Source organism: Rhipicephalus microplus, chromosome 6 (genome assembly GCF_043290135.1).
Source record: "Rhipicephalus microplus isolate Deutch F79 chromosome 6, USDA_Rmic, whole genome shotgun sequence".
Lineage (NCBI taxonomy): Eukaryota > Metazoa > Arthropoda > Arachnida > Ixodida > Ixodidae > Rhipicephalus > Rhipicephalus microplus.
Genome location: NC_134705.1, coordinates 53,454,869 through 53,474,734, shown reverse-complemented (window position 1 = coordinate 53,474,734; position 19,866 = coordinate 53,454,869). Strand labels below are relative to the sequence as shown.

Sequence of the window (19,866 nt, the reverse complement as noted above, 5' to 3'; positions counted from 1 at the left end):
GACGTCAAGCTTTCCATTTTGCCATCCGCGATCAACTTCTCCATCGACGCAACTACTCTCCTGATGGCCGCCGGTGGCTACTGGTCATTCCACGTACTTTGCGATCGCAGGTATGCGCTTCTCTTCACGACGATCCACAATGTGGCCACGCCGGGGTGTTCAAAACATATGAACGCCTTCGCCATCGCTATTACTGGCGCGGCATGTACAATTTCGTACGCAAATTTGTGCAGTGCTGTCCTGACTGCCAGCGACGCAAATCAACACCGCTACGTGCTACTGGCAAATTGCAGCCACTTCCGTGCTCTGCCAAGCCTTTTGATCGCGTTGGCGTTGACCTCTACGGCCCCCTTCCATTGACATCAGATGGCAATCGGTGTATTATAGTGGCGGTCGACCATCTAACACGCTACGCCGAAACAGCCGCTTTACCGAGCGCTACCGCTCAGGATGTCGCCTCTTTCATTTTACGTCAATTTATCCTTCGACATGGCGCTCCTCGAGAGCTCCTTAGTGACAGAGGCCGCGCTTTTCTCTCCGAGGTGGTCGAAGCTCTGCTTTTGGAATGCCACGTCATTCATCGGAAAACGACAGCATACCACCCGCAGACTAATGGGCTAACGGAACGGTTTAACCGCACGCTGGGTGATATGCTCTCAATGTACGTGGCATTTAATCATAGCAACTGGGACCGTGTTCTCCCATACGTGACATTTGCATACAATACTGCAACACAAACAACCACGGGATTTTCACCTTTCTTCTTTATGAACGTGACCCTTCCCATACAATTGTTACTCTACTTCCCTACCGTCCTGATGCTTCCGAATGTCCACCTATCTCCGATGCTGCTCAACAAGCCGAAGAGTGCCGCCAGCTCGCCCGTGCGTTCACCTCGGACGAGCAGCAACGCCAGAAAGAAAACCGTTGCACCTCTCTTCCGGATCCCAACTATGCCCCAGGGTCTCTCGTGTGGCTTGCCATCCCATACCAAACTCCGGGACTCTCATAAAAACTTGTCCCCCGGTACGAGGGGCCTTACACCGTTTTAGAGAAAACCTCTCCGGTTAATTACCTAATTGAGCCAGTTTCCCGATTGGATGACATGCGCCGGCGTGCACGTGACATCGTCCATGTTTCCTGCCTAAAACCGTACCATGAGCCTCTCCCTGAAACTTCTTAGGTCGCCAGGATGGCTCTTTTTTCAGCGGGGGCGATTGTGAAGAAGAAGATGTGCCAGCAGCAAGCATCATCGCCAACGCCCGGCTCTCTCGGCTCGTGCTTCGGGTCGTTGCTGTGCCGATCGCTGGACGGTTCTTCACGCTGTCTCGTCGCTGTCTTTAACGGCTAATAAACCTCCTCACACAGAAAACAATGCAAGTAAAAGTATTTATTTTAGAAGTGCAATATAAACGTGAAGCCCCGCCGCGGTAGTCTAGTGACTAAGGTACTCGGCTGCTGACCCGCAGGTCGCGAGATCAAATCATGGCTGTGATGGCTACATTTTCAAAGGAGGTGGAAATGTTGTAGGCCCGTGTGCTCAGAATTGGGTGCATGTTAAAGAACCCTATGTGGTCAAAATTTCCGTAGCCCTTCACTACGGCGTCTCTCATTATCATATGGTGGTTTTGGGATGTTAAACCCCACATATCAATCAATCAAATCAATCAATGGGAACGTGAAGGTAAGTGGATGAAAATATAAGTTGCCACTGGCAGGATTCGAACCTACTACTTTCAAATAACCCGTCCTATGCTCCGCCAGTGAGCTATGGTGGCAGTCACATTTGCAATAAATTTATAGCGCATACATGTGCAATCAAGCGTGGATGCTTCAGTCAGTGCCACTTGATGCTACTGTGGCGAATGTGCGAAATACCTAATGCTCATTGTGGCATCACGTAGCGTGTGATCTCATTACAAAATGGTGGTTGATCAATATTCTTCGCACACCACCTCACGGCATCACGTCGACCAAAACGAGACCCTCGTTATGAATCAAAAACAGTGGAATTAAGGATCGTTTTTTCTGTGACTCGTTTTCTTTGTTGTCCACGGCAATCTTTTCTTCGGGTGATCGTCCCACCGCCCATCCGGCTGCGAAGCGCATCGAGACGGGGGACGCGACACGCCGGAGATAAAAAAGATAAGGTCTCCCTATTGAAATAACATCCGCCATAGGAATGGTGGATCCCACCTTCGACTATTTTGGTGAATAATGGTGCTGGAAATGTTGGTGGCACATGGTGTATGGTGGCGTATGGTGGAGCGGATGGTGGATGGTGTGCTCCAGTCAGCAATTCTGGAGCGCGAAGCAGCGTCAGAACCACAGTGACGAGCTGCCCACTAAGGCAATAACAAAAACAATGCGTAAAAGCATGCTAAAAAGCACGCCTTAAAAAAGCGCGACAGGGTAGAATCGAACCTGCCACGTTCGGGTTTCCAACTGAGCGCACTGACCACTGCGCCACACCAACACACTGAAACTGAGGTGTTAAAGAAGTAGTCAACTAACAAACTCACTGCTTAAATTCAGTTATGTTCGTTGTTTACTCGAGATGGACGGGATCTGCGCCTGGTACTAAAATTGCACGTTTGATAAACACGAACAACTGCTGCCTGTAACGATCGCCACTGCGATAATGGCAACAGCGCTATGTTACAGTTAAAATTTACCACCGCAAGAACAAAAAAACAAGTCAGTGTACAGAGGAGCAGGAAGAGTTTATCGGTGGTTACTGCCTAATTTATGATCAGTTTCTCGCTCCTTTGAAAGGGTGATATCTGTTCAGGCTTTATGACACTTCTATATTGATTGTGATTCTAATTGATTTTGATGTTTTTCGCGCAACGCACAGCGCAGCCGTGGCAGCGCACCGCTGTTGCTCTGCCGTCAGGAACATCTACGCAACAGCTTGACCAAAGAGAATACCGTGCGCCAGAAACATCATGCTATCATATTGCTGCAGTAAGCATACAATATTGACGAGTCCGTGCTCTCACATAAGAGCCAGTGAAGTGCCTGCGAGTTCGAACGGTGGCTGTCGGTGAGGTGAGGTGTACATTTGGTGGAAGTGCTGCAAGCGCGTCGCATTGATGTCTTTCGCTTCTTGTTGCAGACACCGTACACCATAAAAAAGGCTTCATTTAGGTTAAATGATGCCGCAGCTGTGCTGTATTGACATTTTTACTCGTCAAAATTGTGTATTCTGAAACCCAGAAGCGCCGATAACACTTGTACGGGCTCAGTCGGCATGACTAACCTTTGGTGAAAACCATACTGGTAGAATAAAAGGGTGAAAGTCAAATTCACTGGGGCTCGTCTCGACGCATGTCGAAAGTGAACGTTTATACATATTTGCACGCCCTTTGTTAATTTACAAGTACGGCTCAAGCAATTGAGTGTGCATGAATTGCCAGAGTTGCGTTTCTAGCGTGGCGACATCAAGTGATCGCTGTGTTCTGCTCGATAATTGAAAGTGGCGATTGCGAACTGGAGCTCCTTTATTTCTCTACAGCAGCACGCCAATGTAAAACATTTATTGTCACTGTTCTCAGTGACACTTCTAGTCTTCTAAGCATCTCAACAAAGAAACACATCGCGGATGTCAAACTGATGTAAGTACGTACGCGAAATGTAAACTTATTCTCAGCCACATATTATATTCTCCACAAAAACTGAAGCCTTGTTCACAACACAGGAAAACAATAAACGTGCTAGAAAGCGTAATGAGCAGAATTCGTTTCTTTTGACCGTAAACATATATCTTTGTGCATTCAAGAATGAAACAATACAAATAAGTGATTTCACATACTCTCATGGGCTTTTTTTATCACGCCGCCATCATCCACGAAGCTTCCATCACGCCAACGTCATCCAACTTACCAAGCCTTCCACCCAACACGATTTCCCTCGCCACCATCAACCGGTATTTTCCACAATCACCCCCGTTAGCTCGCCACCACCACCACCATCTGCCATCAACAGCCATTATGTCCACTACAGTTCCCACCATATCCGCTATTCTTTCCACCAAATCCCCCAACAATACCAGCATCCACCAACCGAGAATTTTCAATAGAGCTTTTGGAGTCTTTAAGCTGTTCGTCGCGCAATACGTGGGGTGTTAGTGCCAAACAGAATATAAACGCGATTGCATTAGAGAGCTCGTGTCTCACAAATTCTGCCATTAGTGTCAGCCCCTTAGTTGTGAGTGAAAAATCATCCATGAGGAAAAAAAGCTCGTTACAAAGATCGCTGCGGGAGGTCGCTACTAATTCACACGTGCGCGCGATCACACTGACAAAGCCGGGCATTCGGATAATAAAAAAGAAGTGTTCAAGGTCACGCGGCGCGGGTGACGTGGTTTCTTTGCTCCTGCCACTCCTCCCTGCTTAGCTTCTAGTGATTTCGCCGGGACGAGTGAAAGAGCATGTGACAAAACATCGTAACTCTATTCGCACTAGATGGATTCTTAAATAATTTGCAGCGTTGAATTTGTGAGGCAATAAGTTCTTCTAGTCAGTTCATTACATGGTTACTTGAAAAGTGTTTCAGGGCCCCTTTTAACGCATTTAGTTCGATGGGTGTAAAGACGAAAACGAGCCCATTGGGCGATTTGTAGGCGCATTTGGGCGGCCTCAAACTACGTCAAAAAAGGCTAGGATGGGACAGCCATCGCCGCTAAAAATGCACAGGAACTTTCAAACAGCTCTATAAGTAGACAACTATGTTCATATAGTGGAAAACAAATCATGCCTTTCTAGAGGCGTTAATCAAGCAAACATAAAACGCTAGACAATGTGCTGGCATCTTTGAGGCATTGTGAGACTCTTTATGGCCTCCAAGATTACGAGTGCGCGGCGTGTCTTGGAGACCATGTGACTCTCGCTTTAGAACAAAAACTTGTATGTACCATTCCCACGCGCGCTCGTACAATTTACTGTGTGCGTGTGTGTGCACGCACGTGCGTGCGTGCATGTGTATGTAACGAAACATATCATTAAGTATGCACTTCTGAGTTGAAGTGCGCACTAGAGGCCGGATTTTACTATCACGTTCAACCATAAAAGGCGAAGTTTAGTGGTCTTCGAATTTTTTATTTTTGTTTTTGCATAGTTGAAGCCCTATTGTCTGGTAATTTTTTCGTGATCCTAGCAAAACTATATATTGTAGAGTTCGGTGGCTTTTCAGCGTAGGCGGAAAACGCGAAAAAGTGTCCTCAGTTTGCATCCAGAAATTAACATCCTTAGTTTTGAATCCTTCTAATTCTGTGGTATTGTATTCGCTTTAAATTTGTGCTCTGGAGCTTCAACAGCAAGTTATTTGTGACAAATTGGTACAGTTTCCGAGTGCCGTGTTTGTTTTCAGAGATTTAGGCTGAGCAAGCGCGTAAATTGGCAAAAAAAATCAGCTCGGTCATCTGCAATAGTGCGTCTGCTACCATATCTCTGAGGTTGTAACGGTGTGCGAATACGTTCATGTTCTCTTTTTTTTTTCTCTAGCTGGTGCGAACAGTCTGAAAGTGTAAAACAGACAATGTAAAGCGCTCATCTTTCCAGCAAAAGATTCTATTGGCAAAAAAAAGGTAATCACTAACGAGGATTTGGGTATGCAACACAACTGTGCTGTGAGCTTTTTGTTAGGGACACCGAATAGTAGAGGAAGATGCTGCGAATGTCAAGTGAACAGTTGGTTAATTTGCTCTCAGTCGTAGGATCTCGCATAGAGCGAAAGACACCGTGATGCGCAGGGCCACATCAGCAGAAAAAAAAGGCTTCAGCTCACGCTACGGTAGCTTGCTTCCGGCAAGCGTTGCACGTCTGTGCACATCTACTTGAATCATTGTTTCTTCTATGTTGCATCCCAGACTGTTTAGTTTAACTTATGCGTGAACTTGGAAAGCGTTGCTTGTAGAGCCGGCTTTACGTTGTGTATTGCGAAAAAACCTGCTGTCTTGAAAATATTGTACGCTAAATATACAAAGCAAATGAGAGAAAAAAATACAAAAACAATTACTGCACTTGTTGCAAGTCTAATAACGGCACCCTTGGCCAAATATGTGTTATTCCGGGTTCATTCAAATGCGAAAAAATAACTTGGCATTTTCCGTCCGTGACGTGTGCAGACGCAGCATGGATGGCAAAAATCTGTGACTGGGATCACGTGATGGACCATCCGCCGTAGAAAAGACGAATTTTGTCATGCACCCTCAGCACTGTCTTCGCGGCGCGACGTCACCAAACTGTGCCTTTTTGGCGCGGTGGAAACACTGCCCCATCACACGGTAAACAAAAATACCCAGCTGGGTGGAATCGGGGAAGGATGAGCCTGCTTTGCTCCGGTAACCTCACTCAAACTGGATTCTACGGCAGCAAATACATTCATTTTCCACCATTCTCCGGTGATGCCGGACGAAGGAAACCGGAGGAAAACGAAACCAATACCCTGATTATGCTCCCGTAGTTTCTACAGAAATGCTCTCGCGCATCGCTTTTGCATTGGTGGATGCTCCCCATTTGATCCGAGTCATTGCAACACTGGCATTCATTGGCTGTTCGAGGAGTGACGTAGGCAGCCTTGCCACTGGGAGGCCGTTTCTCACAAGCCAACATGGCGCAGATCAAGCCGGTGCAGTGAATATTGTGCCAAGCGCTCGGCCGCGTTGGAGAAAAGGAAATCGTTCGGAGCACATTCTGGATATTACAAGCGACAGCCAGCAACGAAGGTTATCAAAGACAGAAGAGAGTTGTGCGAACGGTAATCGTGCGATGGTTCCTGGCAGCGAACGATACATTGTGATCTCGCGAGTGTTGGGAGACCCGGCGGTTGCTGGTGAGGAGAAAAAGGGTGAGTGATCTCTCTTTGAATTACCTGTGTCATTTTTGTCAGGTAGTGCTAATATTGGACAATGTTGGATTGATAAACCAAACATTTGGCTAACTTCACAAGACGTCATGAAAAATAGGCAGAATTTCGATAATGAGTTGTCCGGAATACGGGTTTTTTTCCCTTTAAAATAGCCTCGATAAAGCAAAACCTGAAAAATAGGTGGACTACGTGTTTTTTCTTTAACATAGCCTCGGTAAAGCAAAACCAGAGAAATGAGTGGACTACGTGTTTTTCTTCTTTCACATAGCCTCGGCAAAGCAAAAGCAGAGAAATGAGTGGACTGCGCTTTTTTCTTTAACATAGCCTCGGCAAAGCAAAAACAGAGAAATGAGTGGACTACGTGTTTTTTTTTTCTTTATCATAGCCTCGGTAAAGCAAAACCAGAGAAATGAGTGGACTGTGTGTTTTTTCTTCAACATAGACTCGGTAAAGCAAAACCAGAGAAATGAGTGGACTACGTGTTTTTTTTTCTTTCACATAGCCTCGGCAAAGCAAAACCAGAGAAATGAGTGGACTACGCGTTTTTTCTTTAACATAGCCTCGGCAAAGCAAAACAAGTGAAATGAGTGGACTACGTGTTTTTTTTTCTTTATCATAGCCTCGGTAAAGCAAAACCAGAGAAATGAGTGGACTGCGTGGTTTTTTCTTTAAGATAGTCTTGTTAAAGCAAAATCAGAGAAACGAGTAGACTACGTGCTGTTTTCTTTAACATAGCCTCAAGAAGCAAAACCAGAGAAATGAGTAGACTACCTGTTTTTTTTCTTTAACATAGCCTCGGTAAAGCAAAACGAGAGAAATGAGTGGACTACAAGTTTTTTTCTTCAACTTAGCCTCGGCAAAGGAAAATCAGAGAAATGAGTGGACTACGTGTTTTTTTCTGTAACATAGCCTCGGTAAAGCAAAACCTGAGAAATGAGTGGACTACATGTTTTTTTTTCTTCAACATAGCCTTGGTAAAGCAAAACCAGAGAAATGAGTGGACTACGTGTTTTTTTTCTTTAACATAGCCTCGGTAAAGCAAAACCAGAGAAATGAGTGGACAACGTGCTTTTTTTCACATAGCCTCGGCAAAGCAAAACCAGAGAAATGAGTGTACTACGTGTTTTTTCTTTAACATAGCCTCGGCAAGGCAAAATCAGAAAAATGAGTGGTTTATGTGTTTTTTTAACATAGCCTCGGTAAAACAAAACAAGACAAATGAGTGGACTACGTGTTGTTTGCTTTAACATAGCCTCGGTAAAGCAAAACCAGAGAAATGAGTGGACTACGTGTTTTTTTTCTTTAACATAGCAACGGTAAAGCAAAACCAGAGAAATGAGTGAGTTGGTACTGATTCATTATGACGTAAATGTAGCGCTTGTGGTTGCTCCCTTTCTTGCACTCGTCCTTTTTTTGCACAAAACTAACACTATAATAACTTCGGTAAATTGAATCAAGTCGCTGTGATAATTGGAGCGCGAGATATGCAACAACCGAAAGTATAGTTTTAGGTCGATTCTATAAAACATTATCAATTGCTGTAGGTAAACCTAACTGATTAAAAGATGTTTTTGGTCATGTCAATACACATAAACGTTAAAACTTGTCCGCTTTTCATATCAATAAACACTAGGTCTAGGTCAACCACTGCGTAAAAATTATCTTGATAGAATATGTAGGCTGAACTAATAAACATTTAATAATTAAAATCAGTGTGGGTTCCTTATAAATGTAATGAATTGGGGTAGGCCAAGGTAAATTGTACAGACTTTTAGAACGCATACACACGCTCATACTTGTAAAAGGTTATTTTGGTTGGATAAATGGTATCTGAGATATTCGAGAAGTATACTAGACTCTTCCCGGGACGTGGAGGAAAAGAAAGAGTGGGGCGAAACAAACTGACGATACTAGAGACGAGGCATGCAAAAAAAAGAAAAAGAGGGGTTGCTTGGCAGAACGATTCATGCAGAGTGCTTGACGTTTCTGTAAAAAAAGGGGGAGGGGAGTAACATTAACCCATATGACAGCCCGGCTGAACATTCTAAAACGAAAGGTACGTTGTATTGAAAGAGAGAAAAGAAGGCGCCCTTTCGGAAAACTAGCTGTATTTTCTCTGTTTGTTAGTGTGGAGATTACTATCCTTGCTGCCGCTTTTTTTGCTCTTTTCAGTCGTGCTGCCGTGACTGTGGCTGTAGCTTTTTTTGGGGGGGGGAGGGGGAAGAATGGAGTGCGAACAGTGTTGAGAGGCAGTTTTAACCTGTTAAATGAGACGGCACTGGCTTTTGAACAGAAGAGGGAAAGGAAATTTTTTGAACCCCGGGACGCTCATCCTGACGCTTGCACCTGCAACAACTTCTCTGGCCTCCGAGCGTGGGCATGGACCTTTCAGCTGAGTTAACTGGTGGGCCTTGTATTTATTTCTGTGAGAATGCAGTTTGGTCAGAGGGCGTAATGTTTGTGCCTTTCATAGCTTATTTACTTTGTTACGTTGTAGTGAAATTTTTTTTAGTTTGAGCTCGAAGCTGTTCGACTTCAAAAAATACATGCTCATACAATATATACATTAAAAATTTTTAACAACGACTAGTATCAAAACAGAGTGGAAAGTGCAAATAAAAAAATGAAACAATGCCAACTTATCTCGAAAATATTTTAGAAAGGTGATGAAGCTTGACTTGCCTTAAAGACAGGCCACCACCATACAAAACTGTAAGAGCCCACTTTGCAAAAAGTATCGCAATGAGCACACACTAAAATGTGACTGTAATAATTAAAACATTAATTTGATAAAGCTTGGAAGTTATTGGGAAGGGCATTTCTGATGCGTCTACAAGAGTACCGAAATGAGATGATTTTAGTCAAAAGTTGCTTGCGAATGTTTCAGCAAAAGTAGAGCTATCGATTTAGAAACACATAGAAAACTTTGGCCAGTTTTCCACTTTGTTCGCGTCAGGGAAGTGTGTTTTCATTATGTGGCGCCTGTTTCACACTTGATTACATCGGATTTGCTCCTTGATATTGACAGCTCATCCTCTTTCTCTCTCTCCTGTTTGCGTGCGTGCGTGCCTTTCACATGATTTGCAATTCACATGTACCATTTCTTTTGCTAAATTACGCAGGAAGCAATCAGCTCAACACTTGCGTCATCAATGAATCGGATGTATGGTTCTTCGGGGATGGTGAAGAATTGTTCTTGGTGGCCACGCTTTCTTCATTTGTCATGCATAGTTTTGCAGCATAATGGGGTTAATTTTGAAGCACTGCGCTTCAAACTCAAGTGCTGTTGATTTTACCTGATCTGTTTTATTGTGTTTTGTTTTTGGTGGGTTTTGGCATGTTTGTTTATTCTTGTCTCCTTTTCATAATTGCTGGATAATGATCCATAATTTGCAGCCTATTTTGAATAAATCAAAGAATAGGAGCTCAAGTGTTGCTTCGAATTCATCTGCTAGAGCTTTGTGGAAAAGAATACACAGTACCTCTACAGCCCTTGCATGAGAATAGGGCTTTCCTTCATCTAACCAATGCATGAAACGATCAGCATACAATAATAAACAGCGGAGCAAACACTTTAAAAAAGTAGTGATGATCCACCTTACTCATTCTCTGCCTGGACGAATTAAGTAAATTAGTAAAATACTCAGGAGGTACCGCACAAAAGCTCCAGATAGCCGGAGTGAAAAACCCGCGAAAAATGCTCCGGATGTGCCACGTGATCAGTACGGCCAGCTGGAGAAAAATGCCGGTAAAAAGTACTCTCGCGGCGCCACTCAATTGCTCCGACTGGCCGGAGTGAAATATGATTTTAAAAGTACTCCGGGTACGCCAGCTAATTCTTCCGGTGAGCCGGAGCTAGAATAACTCCGAATAGAGGTATGCTAGAGGACAAGCGTTTTACTCCGACCTTGGACTAATTTTTTTTTTTACAGTGCAGATGTGTGAGTGTCCTTTTCACGACTATAGGCTAGGCACCGCACACTGATCAAGGGGAGCTTCGTTGCTCACACTGCCCCGTTTTAACGTTTCTGAGATTCACCGATAGGGGCACGCAGAAAAGGGACGCGTGCTCACGTCCCCATTTTATCCTGGGCACCATCCGCCAACAGATGCAAGGTGCGAGGCGCGCGCGTCACGTTCCATTTTCACCGATGCCGTCTTAAGGTTTCTTTATTTATCCGCTAGGCTATGTATTCTGGCGCTGCAGTCAGACTGCAACACTAGACTGAATGATGCCTACCACAAAATATCAAGAAGTACTGTCTCGTCGGACAGCCCTATGCGTCCTGCAAGACAACAGCTATCCCACCATTTACGAGAACCAACGCAGCTTTAACCTCCTGGCCCTACTCAGCTCTCTTGAGGACGCCACTCAGATTAAGGGACATTAACCTTCTCACTCCGAAATGTTCGTTGACTGGAGCTTGACTTGTCACCGCCGTCAATGCAGCACAAGTGCGTTTCAAACGTGCTGCTTCAGGCGGTGCCAAGGCAGCACAAAAGCACAAACGCGTTTCAAACGCGCACTATTGAAGTTCGTGGCAAGCCAAGTACAAGTCAGTGAGAATTTTCGAATACGTGGGTAAAGGCGAACCTCCTTACGACCTTGCCTTGCCTTTCGCTGTGTTCACAGTATTCGCAACGTTTACGACCTATTGGTGACGCTACTATACACTCTTATTCATTGCCGCAGATGTGATGGACATATGTGGTAACGATGGAGATAGGTTAGACTTCAGATTCAGTAAGAAAAAAGCAGCAGTAATGATTTTCAATGATAATGAAGGTGGTGAGCATAAAATACAGGCGGTCACGCAAGACTTAACAGATAAATACAAATATTTGGCCTATGAATAAGCATTGGGACTGAGTACCTAAGGGAACACGCAATATACGTGACCACAAAAGGTAACATAAATGCAGCAGCGATGAAAAATAGGGCAATGTGGAACTACAATAGGTGTGATGTTGTGAGAGGAATACGGAAAGGGGTCATGGTTCCTGGTCGGACGTCCGGCAATGCGGTATTGTGCATGAGATTACAAGTTAAAGCAAGATTAGAAATTAATAACGTGAAATAGGTATGCTTGACTTAGGAGCTCACGGGAATACCCCAAATCATGGAGTACAAAGTGATATGGGATGAAATCATTTGAGGGCAGGGAAGCTAGGAGGAAGATAAAATTCAAAAAGCGATTGAGAAAAATAGGGGAGGAGAGTAGGGCTAGGAAGGTTTTCAGCTACTTGTACAATGGAGGAAGCGAACCAGAAAATTGATAGGTAAATACTTAAAAAACAGTGGGGGGGCCAAACCAAAAACCATTATCAGTTGAGAGGAAGCTGAAGGTAGCTGAGACCGACATGTGAAGAATCGGCTTGATTAAGAAGTCCGCCCTAGAGATCTATCGAACTTTTAAGCAGGAAATTACCAAGGAAAGGAGCTATGACAACACTCGGGGTAGTTCTCTACTGTTTGCGGTGAGGGGGGGGGGGAGTATTGTAAACCAAGACATATCGGGCCAAATACGAAGGAGTAGCCACGGCATGCAGTGCGTGTGGAGAGAAGGAGGAAACTGCCGAACTCGTGGTAATGTTCTGTAAAGGGCTTCACCCTATAGTTCAGGAAGATGCACAGAGGTTTTCAAAGCACTAGGGTTTAGGGGCGGGGAGGGCAAAATAGACATTGAGCGGGTAGACCTAACTAGAAGGAGGTTATCTTAATGGTGACTAAAGTCAAGACACGAGTGAAAATTAAGCCCTTCACTGCAAAGTACCAGTCCTCTACCTCATATTGAAAGGGGAAAAAAGAAATCTAGTTTTTGGTTCACTAAGTATAACGGCTAGGTGGCGTTAGCCACCACCCGATCTAAAGGGTACAGCCATATCAATTCATATATCCATCTATCTATCCAGTGAAACTCTGATTGATTGATTGATTGACATGAAGTTTAACGTCCGAAAACCACCATATGGTTATGAGAGACGCCGTAGTAGAGAGCTCAGGAAATTTTGACCACCTGGGGTTTTTTAGCGTACACTCAATTCTGTGCACATGGGTTTACAACATTGGCGCCTTCATCGTAAACGCAGCCAGCGAAGCTGGGATTCGATGCCGCGACTCGCGGGTGAGCGGCCGAGTACCTTAGACACTAGACCACCATGGTGGGGCCTTAGTCAAACCTGGCTAGACTACACGCGTGCAGGCAGGATATCAAGTCAAATTATCTCCGCTTCTACGCGGCTCCGTAGCCGTGTCCCAGAGAAACGGGCGCGATTCGAAGTGGTCTTCAGAATAGTCGGGAGCATAGATTTTCGGTCACATTTTTCCTGGCAAGATAACACTTGCGATTAGGCGTGACATTTCCATAGGCGGCCCGACCTTGACGTGTGGCAAAAAAAGCGCTATTTTATGCTTTTCAGAACGGCATTTTGCCGATAATGCGGCGGATATTATGAATGCAGGTTATTAGAAAACAATTAGTATCACAATGACCTATATTTGCGAGGTTAAAACGCAAAGCACACAAGTCCATAGAATCGAACTCGGGACCGCATGCACGTGAAGCAGCCGTCTTACCCATTGCGCCACTGCGCCACCGTATGAAGGCGAGTCTTTATGCGGGGTTGGGTTTTTAACAAGTGAGCTTTTGCAGACCATCAGTGGAACCTTGAACTGCTTTTCTGCTATATGCATGCATTTGATCAGCGAATAGTTTGTAAGGGTTCATGAACTCGAGACAATCATCGTGAGCGCTTTTGACTTCGACTTCGATTTGCGGCGCGCCGTTCCGCAAGAACAATTAACGTGTGTTTGTGCGTCGTTTTAGTGCTTCGCTGTGAATCGCGGGTGTTACGCTCGCCGAACTTCGTGGACAATACAGCACTGAAAAAATGTTTACATCCATAAGGGTGTGTTTTTTTTGTCCCATGGGCAACACTCTTTTAGGGTGCTGAAATACACCCTAAACAATAAGGTGTTTAGAAACGCCTTGAAAGCGTAGAAAGTAAAGAAACATTACACCCTATGTATATAGGTGTTAATGAACACCCATAAACGATGGATGTTGGATAAAACTACACCCGTGCGAGTGGAGTGTAACGCTAAAACACCCTTGAAACGATGTCAGTTAGATGGATAAGCATACTTGATCAAATGAAGCGCAATTAACAGAACAACAAAAGGAGAGACACAGGAGGTGACGCTTCGTCTTGTGTGCTGGGGAGAGCCGTTCATAGCACTTTATTCTATTCAATATGCATCACCAAATGCCCAAGGCTTATCTGTTCTAAGAGAGAAGCACATATGAACCTTCTTTGTGGCTGACAGGGAAGCAGGAAGATACTGGTGTCACCCACTGCACTTATAATACCTGCATTCATTCAGCTGACAAAATAAAGTGCCGTGGTCTTGAATGAGCTGCATAACTCCAGTGTATATATGTGTAGGTAGACTGGGCGAAACTGACAAAGTTGGGCGCGGTAGGCACATACACACATTTACATACACACGCACGCACCACCACAGTAGTGCAAGCTGTAGCGTAAGGTTCACTCGAACATATCGGCGAAACAAAAAACAATTTAGCCCGTATGTTCACATCTGTCTTTATTTATAAAAAAACTGCAAGAAGTCGGACGGCATTCTGCAATGTTTTGAAATATCTCACGCGACCAAGTTTTTTTCTGTCTATACTTGAAATTCAATGTTCTCAATGCAATAAACCTCCACAACTTCCAAAAGACTTTGCGCTAGTCGTGCAAATGACAGAGCTATGGCGTTTAATGACACCTATACAATATAAAAAAACACGTAGAAAGAGTAAGCAAGTTTCTGGAGACATATTTACAACATATTATATATCGCAGTATAAGATCCGAGATAAAAATGAGAACATTTGATAAGGTAGTGTTATTGGGGTTCAAATAATGTAATGCCAGTGTTGGTATATTTCTAATTGCAAAACCACAGCTCGTCACCACTGCTTGCACGATCATCTTCACCTACTGAGAGACTGGTGCCTTCAAGAGAAGTGGGACCAAGCTATTCTTTCTATACTGGAAATTCAATCCCAGAAACCTAAAATAAATACACGAGGAACAATGACCAACATTTCACAATGAGGGCAACATACAGTATGCCCCTCCCCCATAACTAACTGCTTTCTTATGTGTAAGTATAAACTGAGTGCATAGCAAGCATATTCAGTGGCATCGGGCTCCACTGCAGTGAGAAAAGCAAGAAAAGGTATGCTGAGCAATCAACGGTATAAAAAGCGCGCTGTGGTGAAATTATACCTTTCGGGCCGTATATATGAAACTTCTTTGCCCTGTTAGCTTGCTCGCGCTGGCAAATAAAATGGTGCAGCTCTAACTTGATAATTTTTTATTAGCTGTATGCACCGTCCAATCTAAGTGAATGTCAAGTTCTACGCTTAAGTATGCACCAACACAATTACCTGTGTATTTCTGCAGATCTACCTTGGTACTCATTCGATTAGTTTATTAAAAGCAATTCAGTACGTTGCGCAACATATAAATATATTATCTGTATTGCACAAAACCACAATGCCACTGAGCATACATGACTGTACGCGCATTGAGAAGGTATTCAGAGCAGGCAACTTGTAAAATTGAGTACTGTGTAGTTACGCGTTAAAATGTGAATGATGCTAGTGTTCTTGAAGTGGCTCACATTGACACGATTATACAATGGAAGAATTGCCTATTGGGTCATTCCATGTCAGAGGTCCCAGTCATTTTCGCGACCATCTCAAATGCATTCGAAAAAAAACGCGCTGATTTACTGCATTAAAACGTTGACTGCTAGAATATTTAGGAGACACATAAGTTTTGGTTCCATGGCTGCTTCCTGAACTTCCCGAAATATCGCCTGGGTATTTGTGAAAATAAATTATTTCATAAGTACATCTTCTTTCATGCCAAGTTTGGTTTACAAGTTAAGTAACTTGCTTGTGTAAAGTGTTTGAAGCTCAGTAATATTATTACCCTATTTTGAACCCATGCGCCTCAAATGATTTTGCCAAATTTTGTTATATTTGCATTTTTCTATATCAATACTGCACTTTGAATGAAATCTGAGGAGGGGATACTTATTCCACATAAGGTATATTTAGAGTAAAAAATATTTTAAACCTCTCAGGCTGTCAAACATTACGAGAAAAAATCTCGAATTTCACAAAAGAATTGTTTTGACCACATTGAGACAAAACTTGCACCATGTGGTGGTTTAATTCAAATAACCTTTGTACCTAAATTGGAAGCAAATAAACAGTTTTTTTCATGTGCCAAATTTCGTCATAACAATATATGCTTAAAGAAAAAGATCACAGCATATTAATGGAGTGTGTGATGATGAGTGGGGCGAAGCATGCGCCCACCCGGACGCACAATCGGACGGACAGACAGTCTGACGCAAGTATGGATGGACAGAAAAACGAACGGACTCATGGACGGACCAATGGACAGAGGCCCAGACGGACGGACAAAATCACAAATGTACAGAAGAACGATTCACCCCACTAATCACCAATCTGTCCATGTATATGCTGTGAAAACCACTAACGCCAGCTATTGTGCAACCCATAAAGTGGCTACTCACTACTAGTGCGACTACAGAGGAGGGAACGACCCACGGCCTAAATAACTTCGCCCCTAAATATTTTTGAGCTCCCCATTCACAATTATCTTGCCATTTGGTCATACGGCAGCCGACGTCTCAAAGTTCCCCTTTGTTGTTGATGGGTTAATTCAAGAATTATTTTATTTCTTAGAATATAAATTGTAATGCTGAAACTTGCCACATACCAAGAACTGTTTGTTTTCAATTTAGGTAAAAATGATGTATTATGATGTATTAATCAGGAAACCAAATTTGATGTTAATCACGAGTGGACCCCACAAAGCACCGCTGCCAACAAAGGGCACCGCTAAAATATGTTCAAATTCTTCGCTGAACCAGAGCCGCTCATACTCATTGTGCTTTGTACTCCAAGTAATCCAAACAAACAGAAAAAAACTTGCCCACAATCACACTTCACCATCCCAGTGAAACAGTTCGAACAAATATTTTAACTATGTATAGAAATGCTGATTGGTCATCGACTAGTTAAAAAATTGTTTGAAGGCGTTAATCTCGTACTCACACAGTTAAGAAAGCGCTGAACGAAACAACGTGAGAGCAGTACTCACTATTTCACTTCGAGCGCTCCACAATTTGAATCCGCAGCACCAGCTTTCATCGTGCATCTTCGCAATAAGCAGCACTGGCAGAACACACAGGTAGAGCACAGAGCGCAGGCACATTGCAAACTTAAACACCGACTAATCAACTCTACCGATCGAAAAGCCACGCGCACCAAACGCACACACACGGGAGGGTATTTTGCCAGCGCACCCAGTGACATGTAACACGACGCCATTCCCTTTCCCACGCTATGCGCCCACTGCGCGCGCACAGCAATCTCAGGAAGCCTAGTTTGCCTAGGCGATGAGACTTCATGGCGCCGGTGGTGCTCTTACACCGACTAAATGCGGTTTAACGCTAGCTCCGGCCCTCTACTGATTGCGCGGGCGCCGCTTTTTTTTTTGCGGCAGTGATCTGTAGCACTATACTCGTTCTTTAACAGTGCATCTGAATCGCAGTGAACATAGTGACGGTGCAGTACAGCCAGCACGAGCTGCTAGTCAGGGCGTGCATTTGTAATATTCGGGAGCGATATATAGCCCTATGGGGAGGATTTGTGGAAGGAATACATGGACTGTAAAAGGCGGCCTGTGGAGAATAATAAGAGAAAGTCAATGAAATTTCGTGGTGGGAGAATGTAGAAACTTGCACGCGACACAGACTGAAGAGACGAAGAAGGGTAGTGGAGCAGAAGCTTGTTAGTTGTTGGAGTGTTCGAATGCATGCCGTGTTGTAAAACCAGAGCGTACGTTGGAGATAGCCGAAAAGCCAGCGCGAGAGCTTTATTTAAGTAACGCTTTCCAGCCTGGTGTATTTCACCCAAATGTAGCTAGAGCGTGTTTTTATTGCGTTCCATATTTAATGAAGTTGGCCGGAGATTTGTTACTTTTACTCAAGAGCCCTGGCTCGCCTGTAAGTTCTGTACATTCACAACACAAATACCTGTCATTTTTTTTTCACTTCATGGGGGCGCTACATTTTGTAATCGTTCTTAAAATTAAAAAAAAACACTGCGTGGATATCACGGCGTACATGAGACAGCCAGCTATGACTATAGTTAGGTTTTATATTACCCTTTCATTGTTCTTAAAAACTGTTGTGGGCGTAATTAACAAAAAATACACAGGGTATTTCGGTGAAACGGCATGACACTGAAAGAAGTTCCAAAACACGAGAATATAGCTTGAGTGAGGAAAGTATCTTCTCAATAACCGAAGAATGAACAATGACTCGTGTATGTTCAAGGCATAACTGCCTGTATCGGGCCGGGTTGGGCCAGGCCGGGCTGCCAGACTCAAGCTTTACGGGCCCGGGCTGGATACGGGCCGTATTTAAAAACACCAGGTCGGGCTCGGGCTGTCCGGAGCCAGATGTTTTCGAGCCGGGCCGGGCTCGGGTCGGAAAAATTGGTTGGCTCAGTGCTATAGTGTGGTGCTGGTCACCTTGTAACTGATTACGAACGAGCTACAACACTCGTTTAGAGTTGAATAAGAAAACTCACGCAAGAGAGAAGGAGGCGCCGGTGCTGGTTAGGTTCATGCGACTCATGAGGTCGAAGAAGTGGTCCAGACCAGCATCGTTCCAAGCGGATGGGCTGTTCTTTACGTAAAACGACTCGTAGAAGATTATGTGACACAAGTCATCCTCCGGCAACAAACTGGACTCCGAGAAGTGTACGCTCACCGTGCAGAGAATCGTCTCTCGGGGGCTGCGCGCAAACACGGCGGTGACTGAAATATTAAGAATATGAGTTTTGGGTGGTTTGACACGTGAATAAAAAATGTAGACACAAATCCGCATGGAACACAAAGAGGCAACGCGTAGTGACACAAACAACTGTACACACTGAACAAAAATAAGCTCATATGGGGGTAAACTACCTGTCGTGTAGCAGATTGCCATTTTTTGGGATCTTGATAAGCATGCCCCAGCCCACATGAAAATTTACTCAGGCTAACCATTTTTTGCCGTGAAAAGGGCAGCACTTGTTTAGCCTGGCGAGAGTTTCAGCGAATCAAGTCAGAGCTATTTTTTCCTGTCTTTAAAAAGCTTTAGGGTGCTTTCTGAGAGTGATGTCAGGGCAAACATTGAAAAAAAAAGGTATACGTGTTCAACGGCTCCATCAGTCAAGAAATTTAATCAACACGCCTAATAGACAACACACGCAGGGATTAACGCAAACACACAAACGATGCAGAATAGAACATAACCTGAATGTCTGCTTGCGTAAACCAACCATACTTTGACCACCCGGTGTATATAGACAGCCTATTTTGACCCGTCATGAAAAGCCGTTAGGAGAGCAGTGTTTTTTTTTTGTCGTTGAAGAATAATGTTACATAGCACATACTTAGTTAATTAAGGTTGTCTCCAAGACAACATGAGCTACACCAACCTTGTATCAGAAACACACACGATCTCATCCTTTTCAGTTATCTAAATATTAGCTGGCACACCAGTCTGTTGTCTACGCCCACATTCGCCCTACTGATGCACAAGTCTACAAAACATACATATGCATACACAAACTACGGTAGGTCAATTATTTTTATGGAGTGGCGGTGAACAAACACAGTAGCAGCACACACACTCTATACGAACATCCGCTAGGCTAAAAAGTGCTCTGAGCTTTCTGAGACAACAAAAAAATGACGCCATATTCATGAAGTGAATGAAGACGGAGCTTCCTCCGGAGGTTAAACCTGGTAAACCGTGAATCCTCCACACATCCACACAACAATTATACAAAGACGTGCCCTATCAGTGGCAGCGAAAGTTTTACTAGATTGAAC

The 19,866-nt window shown here is 44.0% G+C and overlaps 1 protein-coding gene across 1 annotated transcript in view; it reads right to left on the bottom strand.

Moving 5' to 3' along the window:
* Positions 1–19,866, bottom strand: part of LOC142765847 (uncharacterized) — a 173,609-nt gene that overhangs the window by 73,114 nt on the left and 80,629 nt on the right. Inside the window, exon 7 of the mRNA XM_075867653.1 lies at positions 18,576–18,804. Coding sequence (XP_075723768.1) covers positions 18,576–18,804 — 229 coding nt within the window. The remainder of the gene's footprint in view (positions 1–18,575; positions 18,805–19,866) is intronic.